Raw genomic sequence first — 20,388 nt, 5'->3', positions numbered from 1 at the left:
GAAATGAAGAAAGGGAGGGAAGAAGGAGGGAGAAAGTTTTCTCCATCCTCAGGTAGCCTAATGAAAGGTGAAAACTGGAGCAATTCTACTCCTTTACTGCACTTGCCCCACAGCAAACTCATCCCCGCCTTAGGTCAGTGCCCCCGGTTGCCTTGTGACCCCTGGGGACTGGAGGCCACCAGGGAACATAAGGCAGCAACTCCAGGGGGCCAGCAATTAAGGGAAAATTCTCGACCTGACAAAGATCTTCTTTTCTACCAATTTTCTTTTTTTCTATCAATTTGCAAAGATTCCTCTTGTGTTTGATGAGGGCTGATTTTCTTGTTAAGATGGCTTGATGGATAGGAAACTTGTGAATTAGAAAGAGCTGTATTAGTTAATGAGTTATAGGTTAACCAAAAAGGCGGGAGCAAACTGGGCACTGAAATAAAGCTTTTGGGGGCAGGGGGATGATCCAGACACAGAGGCGCAGGGGGAGGGGGTACAGCGAGGAAGGGCAGGGACCGTCCTGGAATAGAAAGCACTGCTCAGAATCCTCATTTGCACCGAGGACTGACTGACAGGTGGGGCAGGGAGTCCAGGTTCCAGCTCACAGTCCCCAGGTCAACACTCCCCCCATGTGCCAGTGCCCAGAGGAGTGGGCAGTGCTGCCCCCACGAGGCCAGTGAGAAGCAATTCCTGTGAGTTTGAGGAGAGCCTGACTGCTTAGCGCTTTTCTACCTTCTAGGCGTCTGGCGTCTTCCCAGACTCCTATTCAGCTCGACATCTTACTCTGTACAAAAACCTTGCAAGTTATACCCACTGTCCACATTTAATGTAGAAGAAACTGATGAGGCTCCAGAGAAGTTCAGCGCAAGATTGAGCCGAAGGTGGACGTTTCACCCGCACTGTGCTGTCGAAAAGCTGGGGGGAGGGGCTCTCAGATGTTTTCTTATCTGGAAAACAAATTCCATGAACATATTTATTCACCTTATTCTATTCTTTAAAACACATGTACAACCGCCCTTTCTTAACAAACTGGCCAACCCCCTACATACATTACTTTTTTCACCGTGGTTGTTGATATGACTGTAGGTAGACCACAGAAGATGCTGAAAGGTGAAAATTTATGCCAGATACAAGTTAACACTAAATGCTAGATAGAAGGTAGATACAATATTTGCTTAAATACAATCATATATGCTATCCTGAGATAATAGTGATTTATATTCAAAGATGAGTGGATGGGAGTTCCCATTGTGGCTCAGCGGTAATGAACCCGACTAGCATCGATGAGGACATGGATTCCATGCCTGGCCTCGTTCAGTGGGTTAAGAATCCCACGTGGCTGTGAGCCGTGGTGTAGGTTGCAGACACAGCTCTAATCCTGTGTAGTTGTGACTGTGATGTAGGCCAGCAGCTGCAGCTCTGATTTGACCCCTAGCCTGGGAACTTCCATATGCCTCGGGGGCAGGAAAAAAAAGAGAAAAGGAAGGAAGGAAAGAAGTGCGTAACTGTGTACATACACATGCATTCATGTGCATTCATGTCATAAATGAAACTGAAGCACAAACATGGTCATGACTAGATCTGATTTTTAAGAAAAAAAGTTTAACTGTATCCATAGTGTTCAAAATGGTCATCCTGTTGTACACTTAAAATATTTTAGTTTTATCAATTTTACCATAATAAGCTGAAAAATGTAGTAGAATGAAATGATGATATAAATTACGAAGAAAACGTGCATTAGGAAAATAAAAAAAGAACAGCCAAGAAATGCCAAAGACTTAAACTTTATACTAGGCTATTATTGGCCTGTTAATTTCAGCAATAGATTTATGAGCTATGAGAGGCAAGAATGAAATGATGTCTTTCTTATTTTGTGCACTCTTCCCCCACCTTTTCCCCTGCCAAGTGACTGACAAAAAGGCACATAACAAATGCTTAATGCATACCTGATGGACTGATGTGAACTCAGATCTACCCATCAGACCTCCACTGGCTTAACTTTAAACACACGCTCAGAAATGAAGGATGGCTGTCAGGTAGAAGAGAATTGGCATTAGCCAGCACTTTTTCAGTATAGTCAAGGATGCTTAGGAAGTATGGAAGTTCTAGAACAGCTGAAATATCAGGGAATATAGAATACTCATATGTAAATATATATATTTGCAGAAGGCAATAGAACAAGAAGTCTTTATGTCATGTAAATTAGTCTGAAGAGTAAGATTAATGCTAGAAGGAAGACTTGAATAGCATTTTTACCTTTTTTGAAACAAACTTTGATAGAAACAGAAATGTACTTTTTCCTGAGAGTATTTTTTCTAAAGCTGAAAAGTGGTTGTAGATTCTATGTTTTGTCACGGTCCCTTGCAAATGCAGAGCTGTTAAGTGGGTAAATTCTTAGTGGCCTCAGGGGACTCTCAAACCTGGGCCCTAATCCTCCATCTTCAGCTGGCATTAGCTTTCATCCAAGCCTTTATTTCGGGTGGGATGGTTCTCTAGCTGCTGTGGAGAAAAAAGAAACATGTACACACAAAGAAGGTCAGCAGAGGCTGTTGCCTGGCTTGCTGTCCTCTGGTGTTTTCTTAATCCACTAGTGTCTGGTACTTTTCCTTTCAACAGAAAAAAAGTCAGCAGGGAAAAAAACCAACAAGCTCTCTTTCTTTTTATAGTGTTTGAGATTTTGAAGTAACCAGTGGCTGGGAAGCAAGCAAGCACTGTCTTCCTTAAGTGGAGATTTTAGGGACCCTGAGGGTCTAAAAGGGTGCAAACATTCCTTGACCTGTGGCCCCACAGAGCAGCCCATCTCTCCAATATAACACATTTCTGCAACCACAGGGAATGTATTGGGCTTCTCTTATTTATGTGCAAGTGACAATTTCTTTCTGAGTGCAGGCAGTGTGGATGCTTAAGATGAAGAAATGTGTTGCTACAATTTTCACAAATGAAGGAGCAGCAAGACAAGTAAGGGACCCCCAGTTCTTGTGACCAATCCTATAGCAGGTGACATGTCTGCTCTTAAGAGGATCTGGCAGTTGGGAGGTGGCTGTTGGTGGGAAGAAAAGGATAAATAAGGTGAGTGTGTGTGTGTGTGTGTGTGTGTGTGTGTGTGTGTGTCTGTCTTTTAGGGCCACTCCCACTGCATATGGAACGTCCCAGGGTAGGGGTTGAATCGGAGCTGCAGCTGCCAGCCTACACTACAGTCCACCGCAACGCCAGATCCTTAACCCACTGAGAAAGGTCAGGGATTGAACCTTCATCCTCATGGATGCTAGTCAGACTCCTTACTGCTGAGCCATGACAGGAACTCCTGATAAGGTGAATTTTATAATTCCCATCTTGCAGAATTTTCCTCAGCCCAGTGAAAAAACTAGTGACACCAATTCCTTGCCAAATGTGGTAGGCAACTTGGAACAATGAGATAAAGCAGGGCATCCACTGATTCCTGGATTATGTCACTGTCATGAGGCCAAGTCCTCAGCTCCACATCTCCTGGGGCTGGGAGGGCAGAGGTCTCTGAGACAGGTGCTAGATATTAGGCTGGAGAGGAGCATCTAATGATGAGTTATTATCACTAGTCTGCCACAGACAAGCACAGTTATGAACTGAGTGCATGGTAGACATGCAAAATTTCATCCCTGCCTCCCCCGCAGGCCTCACGCAATTATCATCTGCATTAGTTTTTATGGATGCACCCAGGGCACGTGGAAGTTCCCAGGCCAAGGACTGAATCTGAGCTGTAGCTGCAACACCACCAGATCCTTTAACCCACTGCTCTGGGCCAGGGATCGAACCCATACCTCTGCAGTGACCCCAGCCACTGCAGTAGAATTCTTAACCCATTGCATCACAGTGGGAAATCCCATAATCTGCATCATTTTTTTTGTCTTTTTCTCTTTTTAGGACCATACCCACGGCACATGGAGCTTCCTGGGCTAGGGGTTTAATTGGAGCTGTAGCTGCCAGCCTACACCACAGCCACGCCAGCTCCGAGCTGCATCTGTGACCTACACCACAGCTCACGGCAACTCCGGATCCTTAACCCATTGAGTGAGGCCAGGGATCGAACCTGCAACCTCACGGCTCCTAGTTGAATTTGTTTCCACTGCACCATGACAGGAAGTCCCATAATCTGCATTTTTAACAAACATAATTTTCATTTGATTTGCCTGTGCAATGAAGTTTGAGATGCATTAATTTATGATATTCAAAGAACCAGGAGAAGCATATAACAGGTTTGAGAGAGCATTACCTGTAGAGAGAGGAGATCCAGCAGGCAGAATACAGCGAGGGAAGAGGTGAAACAATAATTCTGGAAGCCAGGCAACCACTCTGCACAGGCACATTGCCCCATGGCAGCAGGACTCCTGCACCCTAAGGGGCTCAGGATTGGTGATGGGGATTCAAGGGGAACGGAGGCTCATAAGAGCAGAATCCAGTCTCATTCCCTCAGTAGGTAGTCGAGTTCTTGGCATAAGGATTGCGTTCTCAAGAAGGCTGGACATCAAGTCAAGGTTCCATTACTAAGCATCAGGACACTAGTTAGAGGAAATGCAGGTTTTCAGTAATCAAATGCGGACTTGACTTTTTGAGCTTGAGAGGATTTTGAATTTGAGAATCTTGAAACTCAAGAGTCAATTCCAGCACCTCAAAGGGCACGTCTTTGTCATACCTGACCAGCTTGCAGCAAGGCTTCCTTCCTCCCTCTGGTCATCAAAAGGTGTTGCTCCACTTCTTCCTCTAGTTAGGGTTGCTATTCCAATCATAAGGCTGGGGCCATGGGGAGGGCTCATGGGAGCTATAGAAGAAAAGGGAAGGAGAAGCAAGGGGGACAGGAGAAAATAAAATTCTAGGTTTTTATAAGGTAAGCATCACCATGTGTTTAGACTCATTCCCTCCATATGTATTTTACTAAGAATTTATGCTACATAGTTTTAGAAAAGTATTATGAGAAAAATTTGCTAGCGATTGCTGGAAACTCAGCAAAGATGGTATTCTTAATTCTGGACACAAAATAGAAACACCTAGGGAGTTTTTTAAACAGCAAAGTCCCACCCACTGAGGTAAGTACAAAGTACAGAGTTGACAGCTACTATCTTGTGAGATCCTTGGCTCCCTTGAGCAGAATAGTTTGTTGAGCATAAAAAACATTGTTAAAAAGTATCTATCTATACAGGAGTTCCCATTCCTGGCTCAGCAGAAACGATGTGACCATCATCCATGAGGACACAGGTTCAATCTCTGGCCTTACTCAGTGGGTTAAGGATCTGGTGTTGCCATGAGCTGTGGTGTAAGTTGCAGATGTGGCTCAGATCTGGCATTACTGTGGCTGTGGTGTAGGCCGGCGACTGCAGCTCCAGTTTGATCCCTAGCATGGGAACCTCCATATGCCACGGGTGTGGCCCTATAAAGACAAAAAAAAAATTATCTATAAATACACACCTGAATTACCCTAAAAAACTCTTCTTGACTGTGTAATCAATACATTGTGGGTTTATGACAGAAGTGGAAGTGAAACATACAACAATAATAACACAAAGGAAAAGAGAGGGACAAGAAAATTATATTGTGAAGTCTGCTATACTGCTCAACTAATATCATCTGTAGATAAGCTATGGAGATACATGTTATAATCTCTATGACAACCACTAAAAAAAACACAAAGCATAATAGCTAAAAGTTCAGTAGAGTAAATAAGACAGGAAAGGAGATACCAGGGGAAAAAAAAAAAAAACAGTAACAAACATATTTAAATAGTTATATTCAATGTTAATAGACTATATGGTCTAATGTATAGTCAGGGTTTTCAGACTGGCTATAAAATAGCTACATTCAGCTATACACTGAAAATAAAACACTTTAAATATAAAGCACTGACAAGTTGAAAATAAAAGGGTGAGAAAAGATTTTTCATGTAAACACTACACATAAGAAATTGGTGTGGCTGTTAGTATCAGACCAAGTAGATACACCAGAATTATCAGGAATAAAGAGGATAACAAGAGAATAAAGAGACAACAGAGAAATCAAGAGGACATTTCATCATGGTAGCGGGGTCAAGTCATCAAGTAGACTTAACAGTCCCAAATGCTTTTGCATTAAAAACATAAGTGTCAACCTGTAAACTTGTTTTGATTAAAGAATTTTTCTCTCAAAGTCTACCAGTAAATTACTCCTTTCCCATTAAAAAATAAAACTAAACAAAACCAAAAACCAACAATAAAAAAAACCAGAGCTTCAAAATACACAAAACGAAAATTGGTCGGATTAAAGGAAGGCACAGACAAAGCCACAGTGGTAGTTGGGGACTTCAGCAACTCTCTCTCAGTGATTGACAGACCATGGAAACACAAAATCAGTGCATGTGTAAGACAGCACATCAGCCAGTTTCCCTGTCATGTTTGATACACTAAATAACTGCAGTGTGCATTCTTACTGAGTAAAATATTCATTAAGTTAGACCATACACAGGCCCTAAAACAAGTTCCAATAAAACTGAAAGCACTGCAAAATTGTTAAAAACATATGAAACTAAACCAAATTTTATTTTTGTTTAAAGATGTGTGTATCTATTTAAAAAATAAAGATTTGAGCATAAATATAAGAGCAGACAGAAATCATGTATTAGACTTGGAGAAAGAAGATACCTCTAGTCATTTGAGATAAAATGATTACCACAACTGCATCTTGAACTAGCTGACATTCCTAAGAGTGAACCTGAAATGAACTATGTAACTAGGTTATGGGAGGGGAGGGATAAATTAGGAGGTTGGGATTTACATATACACACTACTATATAGAAAATAGATAACCAACAAGGACCTACTATACAACACAGAACAACACTATTATAATATTTTGTAATAACCTATAAGGGAAAAGAATCTGAAAAGCAGTATATAATTATATATTAATATATCTTAATATATTAATCATGTAATTAAACTGTCAATTTCATGTTAATTTAATATATGTAACCAAATCACTGTGCTGTACACCTGAAAGTAACATGACATTGTAAATTAAATATGTCAATCAAAAGTTAAAAAATTAAAATAATAACAATAATAAAGAACTATACAATTTAAAAAAAATTCCCAAAGAGGAAAGAATGCACACTAAAATGTCACAAAGGTTATCAATGGGTGAGGGCATTACAGATATTTTTGTCTTTTTGCTTTTAGGGCTGTACCTGCAACATATGAAAGTTCCCAGCCTAGGGGTTGAATCAGAGCTGCAGCTGTTAGCCTACACTCACAGCCACAGCAACAAGGAATCCAAGCCTCATCTATGACACACCACAGATCATGGCAACACCAGATCCTTAGCCCACTAAGCAAGGCCAGGGATCGAACCTGCAACCTCATGGTTATTAGTAGGATATTAGTCAGGTTTGTTACCACTGAGCCACAATGGGAACTTCCTTAAAAACATTTCCTAATTCTTTTAGAAGAATATATGGCACTTGCACAATATAGCTAAATAGTGTTTTATATAAATTTGTAAGTCTTCATAACAAAAAAGAACTATTTAAATAATTGTGAGCTTTTGTTATTTTTTTTTACAACAAAGAACATACAACTTAACTTGCAGAACAGACTTTGAGAACTAATTATAAAAATGTGCATTACATAGTAATTCATAAAACATAATTTATAAAACACAGAAAACACATTTGCACACATCTTACAAAATTCTATCATCCTGAACTGTAACTGTTATAAAGTTGGAGGAAAATCATGTAATTAAACTGTCAATTTCTTTATGTTAATTTAATAGTCCAAATAAAGGAAGATATTTTAAGTGTATATTTTCAACTGAGTCATTAAGACAGGGTCATCACACTAAAGTTGTACTTGAGGATTGTGTGTGGGAGTGTATGTTTTCAGTTGTGTTCCTATGCCTTTAGGAGTATTAACACCCCTATAGCTTTATATACATCATTTGTCTGACCTTGAAGACATCCAGTATGGTTTCCTTACATTTAGAAAGATGTGCTTCTAGTTCACTCGTATCAGTGAGAGAAGGCGTGTGGTTAGGGAAATACACAGAGCTAAGTTCAGGAATCAACTCTGCTCTCCAAGCTGTTGAACTTCAACAAGTTTTGGATATAGTTTTGTCAGAGGGAAAAAAAAGGAATGTCTGTATTCAGTAGGATGATATTAACTTAAATAACAAAAAAGCACTTTCTAAGTCATGAAATACAGGAATAATCACTTATATAAATGCAAACAGTGAAATCAAAATCAAATCTAATAATCAAGATTAAGAGACTTGTACTTCCATACAAATGAATAGCATGTAACCAAAAAAAAAACAAAACAAAACAAAACAAAACAAAAAAAAAAACGATGTTTTTGAAAAATACACAATGGTAACGGGAAAGGCCAGTAATAAGAAATAGCATGCAAAGTGATATAATTTTAATTTGTAGTGTACTTATCTATGGAGTCCAGAGGTGTCACAAACTTCCCCAAACTTCACTTATGGACAACTGAATAAATTGTTCCAATTAGTTTACACTACAATCAGCACATTGCCTTTTCTGTTCTAGTTTCCAGAGGCTCCAGGGGACTCCTCAGCCTCCTATGAAGAGAAACTCTCTCAGGTGCTTCTGGAAGACCCCACAGGGGCCTCACCTGTGATCACAGCTCGTGAGTTGAGTCTGCCAGTTAAAAGGCCCATGCTGTCCACCTTTCTTCTGCTACAGATTCACCTGACGATGTTCTCCAGCCATGAAGCTCCATGAGAGAATTCCCCATTGCCCCCACACAACCTCTTTACAGTGCATTGTTTCCAGGCCTTCCATAAGAGGGCAGCTTTGGAAGTGGCTGACCTGCCCTGGGTTCTAGTCAAAGTGCTCGGATTCAAGTCTGTGCCTGCACTGCCCTCTGGCCCCAGGGGAACACTAACTCCCCCCACCTCAAAGATTTCCTCCAGTTTTTGGCCTCACTACCTCTCCTTAGGTTGCAAAAGTAACTTAAAAAGGCCAGACAGACAGAGTTCCTGCTGTGGCTCAGTGGTAACCAACCCAACTAATATCTAGGAGGACACGAGTTTGATCCTGGCCCTCCCTCAGTGGGTTAGGATCCGGCATTGCCAAGAGCTGTGGTATAGGTCACAGATATGGCTTGGATCTGGCATTGCTGTGGCTGTGGTGTAGGCTAGCAGCTGCAGCTCCAATTCAACCCCTAGCCTGGGAACTTCCATATGCCACAGGTGTGGCCCTAGAAGAAAAAAATAAAAATAAAAAGCCAGATAGAACACAGATTCCAATCTTCTCCATCTACTTACACCTTCACTTCATGCCATGCACCAAAAACACATAAACAGACAAGCCCTCTTCCTCTCTAATTCCATCACGACGGACGATTTTAGAGCCTCAGGTTCATCAGTTTTGCAAGACATAGGCCTTTCCACAACCTGTTAACACTTTCAAGTGGATTACAGCCTGTCATTTCCCCTAGAACATACTTGTTTCCGTTACACTACTCCTGGGTTGTGAGAGTTTCTTCTTTATCATGTTCTAATTTTCTGACTGATCTAGAAGGAACATTCAAATTTAATTCTATGTGCAACTACAGAGTCTCACACTAAGTGAAGTTAAGTCAGAAAGAGAAAGACAAATACCACATGATATCACTTACATGTGGAATCTAAAATATGGCACAAATGAACTTTTATTATGAAACAGAAAGACTCATAGACATAGAGAACAGAACTGTGTCTGCCAAGAGGTGGAGGAGGAAGTGGGAGGGACTGGGAGTTTGGGTCAGTAGATGCAAACTATTACATTTAGAATGGATAGGCAATGAGGGCCTACTGTACAGCACTGGGAACTCTGTCCAATCTCACAGAATAGAACATGATGGAGGATGATATGAGAAAAAGTATATACATTTATATCTGGGTCACTCTGCTGTATAGTGGGGATTGGCACAAAGTTGTAAATCAACTATAATAAAAAATAAAATAATAATAAAACAAATTTAATTCTATGATAACATTCCAGGAGAAAGGGGAGTGAATGCAGAAAAGAGAGAGAAAACTCAAGCTGATTTAATTTTTTACTACCACGGTTTTCTGTTTATTGTTGGAAAGCTATACACATACTCAATATGTTTGTTTTTTTAAAAAAGAACCGAGGATATTTCAAGCCCTAAAATTTGGCCACGTAACTTAAATACAAATGAAGATGCGTACCTGAATTTCTGTTTATACCTCTGGGACAGCTATGTTTTGTTTTTTTTTTTAAACTTTATGAGGCAGAGTAATTCCTCATTCCTCATGGTTTTGTTTCTTTTGTAAAATGATTCACTTGAGAAAACTCCAATTCCACGGGAATATGATCAAAATCTTCATTCTAGTTTAGAGATGCTGTTCTGAATTAAATTTGTTCTAAAGGCCATTTCATTTCAAAAGTCACTAAAGAAATAAATTATACATTTCATTTTACAATTTTAAATGTTGCAGTTGACTCTGAAATACATATTTTCTTTTGAGACTATAGTCTCATAAAAAGTAGGTGTTAAAATCCTTAGAGTTAGAATCTATAATGCACTGGCTCATACAAAGGAAGAAATTTTAAAGACAAGACAAAAGGAAGTGAGAGCATTTGAGGACTGGGTAGTGGATTAATGTTCACGGCTTGCAAAACCAGCACAAACTCTACCATTTAGTACATACCTACTCACCACAACACCTATGCATACACACACACACACACACACACACACACACACACACACACACACACTTACTTTACATTTGCCATCATACACCTCTGCTCTTTACCCTAAATAATCTTTAGATCCATGCAATGGCCCTGACTTGCCTAACAATTAACTGGAAGATTTGACAAAAAAGTCAGAGAGCAGGAATATATTGTGGCCCAAGAAACCTTCTGTGTTTAAAAGAGGCAATAATTTTGGAGGATGATTTTCCTTTCCAGAAACGCACCTCCCATTCTCATCTGTTCTCCTGTCTCTGTGGCCACATTAGTGTGCCTTTAAGCCTCTGCTGATCAATTATGCTCTTCAATTTAAAAAAAAAAAAATCAGTCAGGCATTCCTGGGTGGCTCAGTGGGTTAAGGATCCTGCGTTGTCACTGCTGTGGTGTGGGTTTGATCCCTGGCCCAGGAACCTCCGAATGCCGTGGGCATAGCCAATAAATAAATAAATAAAACTTCTATGAAATGCAGTTAGTAAAATGGAATGGTATCTATCAGAGTGGACAAATTTAAAAACACCCTATTTTTTTTCAAAAGGCCTATTGAGGCCAATTCCTTTGTTAGTGTAGACAGTGAATTTGAAAAAAATTATCACTAGCATGTGGGGGACAATTCAGCATGTTACGTGCACTAACTCCAGAGTCTAGTGAACTTTGATTCTACTTCAGCTTCATCGATTTTGTATGTGTGCCCTTTGGTGGTTTTCCTGGTTTCTGTGAACATCAATTTCTTCATCTATAAAATAGAGATAATGATAGTACCTATTCCACAGGGGTCATAGTAAAGATTAAACAAAAGAATGCACGTAAAGTATCCAACACATAGTGAATATACTAGAAATGTTTACTATTACTATATAAAGTATATTGTAATTACAGTTTAATATCTAGATCACATAAAATCTGTGTGACTTTTATATTGATAAGAGCTAAGCATTCATTTTATAAGTGGGGATTGGTAAATATGGACATTTTTAATGTATGAGTTTAATAAGGAAGAATAAAAAAATTATTAACAATCATTGAAAATAATCTTCCAGTATTTCTATACCAAAGTGTTTCCTTGTTTAAATTATCAGTAAAACTAATTTTTCTAAACAAATGAAATTTTTACAAATTGAAAAGCCTATCATACATGTTATCATTATTCACAATTTAATCTGTAATTTATTATGGGCTTACTTTCTAAGAAGTTTATACTTGATTTCTTCTCTTTTATTTAAAATGCTATCAGTTACATCCTACGTGATATGTCAAAACTGTTCTTCAGAAGGCAACTCAAACACCAAAATGTTGCTCAACTTTTCAAAAACGAACACCACTTACTTTACAGTTCTGTATGGAAAGGCACTGTCTTCTGGTAAACTTGCCTAAATTGTCCACATGATTTTGCTCTGCATTGTAAAAAATGTATTCTCTACTTGTCATCCTCACAAGATAATTTATAGTATATGATGAGTTCTCAAATAAATTTTGGGATTGAAATAAAATGACAGCCATTTAAAGCCTCATTTGAGTCTTCATCACTTACGTATGGTTTAAAATGTTGATTAAATGAGACTGTAGTTTCCCACCTGGCTGAGTTCAGCCTTTCAAATAGAGCTTTTACAAAATGTCAGAAACCATTTTGCATATTAATTAAAATACGAGTGGCTTATTTGAAGACAATGTCAAGACTGTCTCCAGAAGGGATAATTAATGATTCTTTACAACCAGGGTGTATGCCATTTGAACAATAACATTAAGAATCATTTGTTTCTCTACCTGCCTCATTGTACTAGCTGGAAGAGACATTTCTAATACAACGTCCACTTAAGGTCAGAGGAATGATGTTAATCCTAGCAGAGCCTAACAATTCCGACTTGCTGTATTAAGAAGTAAGTGATAAAGAAAGCTAATGTGTAAAGAAAAAAGGAAAGGGCTAAAGAGATGTTAATTAACGTGCTTCTTGTCCCATGATGTTATTCCTATTATTCCATTTTTAAAATCCTGTTAAGAGGAAATCATGGTTCATTGCAGTTCTTCTATTTCCCTGTAGTTGCTTGAGTCAATTCATTGAAATGTGCTCAGTGGACTGGCCTCAAATCTCATGTTTACCAAATTAGTCATCACATCCATTGTGCTTCCTTCCTAATGTCTCTCAAACCCATCTGTTATTTCTACTAGCAGCACTCCCTTTCCCCTAGATCTATCACCTCTACCTCAGTCTTTGGTGTAGCTCTACAACAATTTATCTTACAGACATACAGTCACTTTCATTCATCATCCATCATTCTGTTTTCAACAGCTTTCATCTGTTCTCTATAATCTGTAGGTGTAAGTTCAATAACACCTATAAATTCATGTCTACAAACTACTTACCAATCCCTGCCACCCCACGGTATGCCAGCCCATTTGTACTGTGCATTCTAACTCCCCTATTTCTACCCTAACTTAGTTGCCCTCCAAGATCTACCAGTTTAATTCTTCTCCTGCCCTTAAAGGTCAGGTTGCATTCCATGCCTTCAGTGAGCTATCACCTGACCAGAGTCATCCAAGGTCATTGACATTAATTACCTTTTCTACTGCCACAGAACATCTGGTGACGTATGTATTTACAGTATACATATCTCAGTCTCTAATTAGATTGAGTAGACCGAGAACAGGGATTTCTTCTGTTACTCTACTGAATAACCGAAATGAACATCACGAGACTAATGGATAACTGTGTGATATCATTATCATTTTTTGTTTATTAGTTCATTTGCCTAAAAATCCCTTAATAATTTCCACAACAGGAGGAACAGTGTTCAAAAACATAGATTCCAAAAAATATTCAAAAGTAATGAGTCTTTTATCACAGGAATATTTTAAAAATTTAAAAATTGAACATAAATGGATTTTTGTCAGGTATCCTGCACTAGTGTCACACTAGATCTCAAAGTTCCCTTTTAGGAAAAGACTCATATCCTAAAGAATTAGAAGGATGAGGGGCCTTTTTTCTCAGAAAGTTCTTAATGGTAGCCTTGATTATCAGGAATTTAAGCAGAGGCCAATGAAACACACTCATCATTAGCATACCTTGATATTAAATTCAGTGTAAAGGTGATTGGGTTTTTCTTCTTCCTTCTTTTCTACAGACTTCTTTGTTCTAATTCCTCAGATCTAGAAGAAATACTCTGCTGAACAATACCAAGGAAAACCCCTCTTGGTGTGCGGGGGGGATTACAAGTGTGAAATAATTTGTATTTTACAGCAAGACAAGAAAAATTGAAATAAAATATTTTCTCTGTCCTTTAGCCTCCTCTCTTCCCCACTGTGCATTGTGTTTCTGCATTACCACATGGACCAAATCTTCCACTGGCAGAAATACCCACTCAACCAAAAAGACCCAACAAGACCATGCCTTAAAGACAACATTCCTAGAAGTTCCCTTGTAGTTCAGGGGGTTAAGGATCAAGTGTTGCCTCTGCTATTGTGGTGCAGGTTTGATACTTAGCCAGTGAACTTCCATATGCTGGAGGTGCAGCCAAAAAGAAAAAAAAATATCACTGCTTCTTGATACATAGATGCTTAGATCTGGATCATGTAAACTGTCAACAATACATTATTTGATGTGCAGCCCTCAGTCTCAAAGAACTCATACAACTGTGCCTTGACTTCTAATGGGCAGAACAGTTCTCAGAGCCTTCTGAGCTGCTCTTTTTGGGTTAAAATCCTCAAATTGGGCTCAATAAAATTTTCCACTTCTTTCTTAGGTCAACTGATTAATTTTTCATTGACACAAGAGATCATTGAAAAAACATAGGTAAATTGTATGTAGGTCAATATTCCCTTTAAATCTTTTGATTCCAAGTTTCTTTACACATACAACCATGGCAACCTAAATACTGACAAAGGCATGAAAATCAACATACAATCTCAAATATAGCTGTACTCTAAACTCTATAAGGTCAGGGACTTCATCCATTTAACTCAACACTATACTCAATCTCCAAGAAATTTCTGACACATCGCAGGCATTCTTAGGCATTTGTTAATTGAATGAAGAAAGGATTGTGAATACATTTTACTGACTTAGGTTGTAATTATTTTATGATTACTAAATTTTAGTAAAATTTATTGAGATTTTAGTGACATATATAATATTTTCTTAATTTTTCTTATATTTATAGTTGAAATCTGACCATGGGAAAACTTCCTTTTTATATGATAGTGTTTTCTTGTCTCCTCTGTCAATCACACCAACTGCTTACAGTTGGATGACTGTGGACCCTGAATATCTTCTGGGTATAACTGTTGTATGTTTTTCCCCCTTTGGCCTATGTGGTTAGTAATCATTCATTCATTCATTCATTCTCCCTTCTTCCTATGATGTAGCTATTCTTGCTTGGCACTCATTTGAGAAAAAATGGGGGCAAGAGGGAAAGAAAAAAAGGAAAAAAAAAACAGTCCTTTGTTCAAATTATCAAATTCTTAATATCACCTCGCATCAACAGGAAGCTGGCATATGCTAAAGGATTATATAACTGAAATAAAGGGAACAAACACATTAAGAGAAAGGGCTTCATGATGAATTTTCTGGCACATTTCAGAAAAAGAGCAGCTGGGTCCTCACGGCAATAAAACATACTGGAACCTATTGATAAAACATGGTGACAAGTGCTTTCAATATGTTCAAAAATATGGTCATTCAACAAACATATGTTTCAAAGTGCCTGACGATGTTTTACTGGAGAATATAAGGATCTGAAAGACCACATTTATGAGTCAACAATAATAGCTATATTTGAAATACTGTCTTTCATTTAGGATTTAAGAAATGTAACATGAGAATCATTATTTCTGAACTTGTAAATTTTGCTAAAACATTTTTTTTGAATGACTTCAGGGTATTTTTTTTAAGCAAAGGATAAATATTTTAGAAGCTGGATACCATCTGACTTAATGCAATGGTCTGAACATTTCAGCCTTATTATGAAAAATGACTAAAACAAAGGTAGGGTTCCAAATGTAAATGATTGTGACACAAATATACTATGGAAACATCCTGGCTCAGGATCTAAGTCACAGATTTAACATTTAATTCTGATTTTTTTTTTCTGGGTGCTAGCTTTATTTCTTATCAGCAAATCATGTAACATCACATTAACTTATCCAGGAGGAGAGTAAAAAATGGTGCAAATGGGCCAAAATTTGAAGACATTTGAAAAGCTGTTTTTTTTTCTTTCTGCTACTCGGTTCAACACATCCTTGCAACAGCACCACCTATCAACTAAGTGCCAATCTAAACAGAGGAATAAGCCTTGCTCTGTGTTGTCTGGCTCTTTAGTCCAAACACCCCCAAACTGAAAGAAAATATACTCTTAAACTGAGAAAAAATTTCAAACTTTCTACCTTTTATATTTTAGAATAAAATGGTGACAAAGGAATTAAAACAGGGTCTCAAAGAGACAGCTGACTCCCAAGACCATTATTCACTAGAGCTAAGATACGGCAACAACTTAAACGTCCATAGGCAAATGAACAAATTTTTTAAAATGTGGTATATACATATAGTGGAATATTAATCAGCCTTTAAAAAAAAAAATACTGCCATTTGCAACAGCATGAATAGGCCCAGGAAGACATGCCGAATGAAGAAATCCAGACACAGAAAGACAAATATTGTATGAGCTCCCTTATACATGGCTGATGAAATAGTTACATTCAGAGAAGCAGAGAGTGGAGGAATGATGGGGACCAGGGAAGGGGGGGGGCGGAAATGAAGAGGTGATGGTCAAAGGGCACAACACTTCAACTGGGAAAAATGAGTTGTAAAGATCTACTACACAGCATGGTGTCCACAGCAACAATATTGTTTGCATACGCAAAATTTTCCAAGAGGGGTAGATCTTATATCGTAGTCTTACCACACATACACACATATTACCAGTAATGAAAATACTAATAAAGGAGGTGGGAGGAAATTTTGGAACGTGACAGATATATCTACAGTCTTGATGGTGGTGACAGTTTTATGGGTATATACTTATCCCCAGACTCATCAAGTTGCATATATTAAACATGTACAGGAGTTCCCATCACGGCTCAGTGGAAACGAATCTGACTAGCATCCATGAAGACGCAGGTTGGATCCTGACCTTGCTCAGTGGGTGAAGGATCTGGCATTGCCTTGAGCTCTGGTGTAGGTTGCAGACATGTTGGATCTGGCATTGCTGTGGCTGTGGAAGGCCAGCAGCTCTGATTAGACCCCTAGCCTGGAAACCTCCATATCCGAGGGTGTGGCCCTAAAAAAGACAAAACAAACAAACAAACAACAAAAAAAACCACGTATAGCTCTTTGCATGTCAATCACACCTCAATTAAGTGTTTTTTTAAAGAATGAAATGATGATAATACCAGCAAAATACTTACAATAGAGAATATGATAATGTCATTAAAATGTTAATAACAGTTGCTACAGGTGAACACGTGTGCATCCCTGTTTCTTCAGTGTCCCCATTTGAAAAATGAATAACAAGGTTAAAAAACTACTGTGGAGAAAAAAGAACTAGAGTAACCAAGAGTATCGTCATCCAGATGCTATCAGAATGCCCCCAAACACTCACTGTTCTAGTTCAATGCCAAAACTCTCATGTTCCCTTAAAAATGGAAATGCAGCACTACCATATTTGTCATTAAGCCTTCTGGACACAAGCGGTATTCACAGTTTTGGCAAATGTCATCATCAGTTGCTGAGAACTGGTGTCACTGAACCATTTAGTGGGTCCAGGTATTATCCAGTGAGTGTTTTAACTCAACATTATAAACTGACTTAATATAAACTAACATTGGCCCAATACATATCATCTACTGATATACAGTGTCAACAAGAGGGAGATTTTTAACTCCAGTTCCTGTCTCCTAGTATATTATAGGTATAAAGTAGTATTTCCCGTCTCCTAGTATATTATAGATATAAAGTAGTATTTCCCGTCTCCTAGTATATTATAGATATAAAGTAGTATATTGCTCTGAAGAAACAAAACGGTAAGGTTAAAAGAGTGGGTTTGGTTTCTTTGCTAAATATTACACTTCATTGTCCATTCATTTTAATACATTTATCTGTATTGATACCAACTGCTGAGCTTAAAGCAGAAGAAGCCAGAATAAATGAGATGTACCCACTTCAGTCAAGTAACTCTAGGGGACATGCAGAAAGACAAACAAGTAGATACAATATAATGAGTTAAGTGCTGTAACTGAATCATTGTTTTAAGTGTTGTGGAAACAGAGAGGGAGTAAGTAGTACCTAGACGTTAGGACATGAAGTAAAGCTTCACTATAGATGGGGCATTTTTTTTAGTGATTTAAAATTTTTCCATTATAGTTGGTTTACATTGTTCTGTCAATTTTCTACTATATGACAAAGTGACCCAGTCTCTCTCTCTCTCTCTCTCTCATACACACACACACACGCATTCTTTTTCTCACATTATCCTCCATCATGCTCCATCACAAGTGACTAGATATAGTTCCCTGTGCTATACAGCAGGATCTCATTGCTTATCCACTCCAAATGCAATAGTTTGCATCTACTAACCCCAAGCTCCCAGTTCATCCCACTCCTTCGCCCTCCCCCTTGGCAACCATAAGTCTGCTCTCCAAGTAGATGGGCATTTTAACTCTTACAAAATCAGAACAGTCAGGACCAAAAAGATAAAGTTAGTAAAAGGAAGAAAATTTGAGACAATAGTAGCAAGCAGTGTGTGAGAAGAGCCTGATCCCAAGTTTTGATGCTGCGTTACTTTTTCTTTGCTTCTATGAAAGAAACAGTAAAAGCAATAGAGCCAAGAGATATGAACTACAAGAGCTAAAACATAAGTTTAGAATGGGAGTAACTTAAGGAAAGATTATATGATTAAGAGGGATACATGTGAGGCTATGAGGGATACTCTGTTCCAGCAAACTGGCCACATACAGAAATAGAGGGTAAGGAGGTGGGGAAACAGCCTACGGCAGAGATAAAACAATTAAGGCATGAATCCCAACAGAATGAGTTGATCCAGCAACTTTACCCAGACTTAAAGATGCTTCAAGCTGAGTGGTTCTGCATAACACTTGGTCAATAACAAAAACTCCAGAAATATAAAAGTATATTCTTAGACTAGAAACCTAAAATTGTTATTAAATAGTAGAAAAGGCTGTGATGAACACCAAGAAAAAGGAATCTGTCAAACATGTATATTCTAAAATTACATAATTCCAATGGTATTGTTTCTGATGGAATCTAAATTCCTCTGGTTCACACTTTTGACATTTCCAGTGTTTTAACTTTTCACCAAGACCTAGTGATTCTGTCACAAAGCCCTAATTCCTCAGAACTGAGAGGCTTAATTCTGGGCTGTCTTCTGGAGCTGCCTTGCTTCACCTGTCTGACCTCCAGTGTCTGAGTTTAATCATGTGTAAGCTGGGGACAAATCTCAGTGCAAGCTCCTGATTTGGCTCAAGACAGGCCGCTGGAATTCAATAAATATTGATTGATGGTAAGAGAGACAGTATCACTCTTCTTAGATATGTTGTCACTCTGCCTGCAGGAAATCACTGACAGCCTGTGCTATTCAGGACAGTTGCCATGGCAGCAGAAATTAAATACCAGCAAACATGAAGCTACACAAAAGTCATGGGACAACCTTACTCAGAACCTTGCATCATTCATGACTTCTTGTATTATCTCAGCACAAAGAATAGAGTGAGAATTTTCAATACATCTGGCCTGTGAGAAGTAAAACTCTGGTGGCCATGCCTTGACCCTCACAGTATTACAGTCTTTCAAAACTAAGTTCTAAATTGCTGCAGTGGGAGGAAGTGAGCACATAGCCCTGCTCCGGTTTTAGCCTCAGTTCAGGAAGGGAGAGCATTTCTAGACTCCTTGATGCTGTACTAGACTCTCAGTATACTTATCTGCACCTTCCCTGGGTTCGAGTGGTCAATCTTATTGGGCTACATCATTACCAGCTGGGATCCCATTCTCTGCAAGACATCTCTCATGCTGTTTCTCCCTGACTTTCTGTCTCTCATCATGGACCTTGTGCTTGGGACTGGATGGGTGCCATCTTCACTACAGTAATTGATGGCCCCAACTCTGCTCTGAAAGGGGCCAGTTTTCTCTTTTTCTCTTCATATTCTCCTAAGAACAAAGGAGGACAAAGACAAATCTGTTAGAAGTTTCATTTCATCTTCAAACTTAAGCCAAGTCATTTTTTTTTTTTTTGGCTGAGCTTTAGCCAATACTTTCCATTGTTGTATGTGATCCTTATACTAAGAAAATGAGCAATTCATGGTTCTTGCACATGTGCATGATAGAACTCCAGAGTGGGAGGGGTGAATGTAACTCCATTATTTTTTAGTATTTTAAAATTACAATTATTGACCCCAATATATGACAGCAGCAATAATAGCTAATACACCAGGTATTCCTTTCAGCGCTTTGAACATATTAACTAAACCACTCCTCCAAACAATCCTATGTAGCAAATTGCTACTATGATATCCATTCTAAATAGGCATTGAGGCACAGAAAAGTCCAGTAACGTGCCTGAGAACCACAACAAATTAGTGTCTCTCTTATCTATCACCTATAGCATGTATCACCTGCCAAGTCTACGGTAAATCAATCATATTGTATTCTTACAGCAATGCTGTAAGTGTTCTTA

General features: G+C 38.6%; 1 protein-coding gene across 6 annotated transcripts in view; it reads right to left on the bottom strand.

The window, feature by feature from the left end:
• The window catches only part of LOC110261176 (classical arabinogalactan protein 9-like), a 76,930-nt gene continuing 56,567 nt past the window's right edge, over positions 26-20,388 (bottom strand). For 2 of the 6 annotated variants that reach the window (XR_002345045.1, XR_002345047.1), the window contains exons 2-3: positions 4,235-4,780; positions 1,932-2,487 (exon numbers count right to left, since the gene is read on the bottom strand). Coding sequence is in view for 1 of the 6 variants with exons in the window: in XM_021096149.1 (XP_020951808.1) it covers positions 4,772-4,780 (9 nt within the window). In the remaining 5 variants the exon portion in view is untranslated. Of the gene's footprint in view, positions 936-1,931; positions 2,488-4,077; positions 4,781-20,388 lie in introns of those variants that run through there. The other 4 variants (XR_002345048.1, XR_002345046.1, XR_002345049.1 and 1 more) reach the window with 4 other exon arrangements.

The sequence above is a fragment of the Sus scrofa genome, chromosome 6, assembly GCF_000003025.6.
Source record: "Sus scrofa isolate TJ Tabasco breed Duroc chromosome 6, Sscrofa11.1, whole genome shotgun sequence".
Lineage (NCBI taxonomy): Eukaryota > Metazoa > Chordata > Mammalia > Artiodactyla > Suidae > Sus > Sus scrofa.
This window is presented reverse-complemented; position numbering and strand designations above follow the sequence as displayed.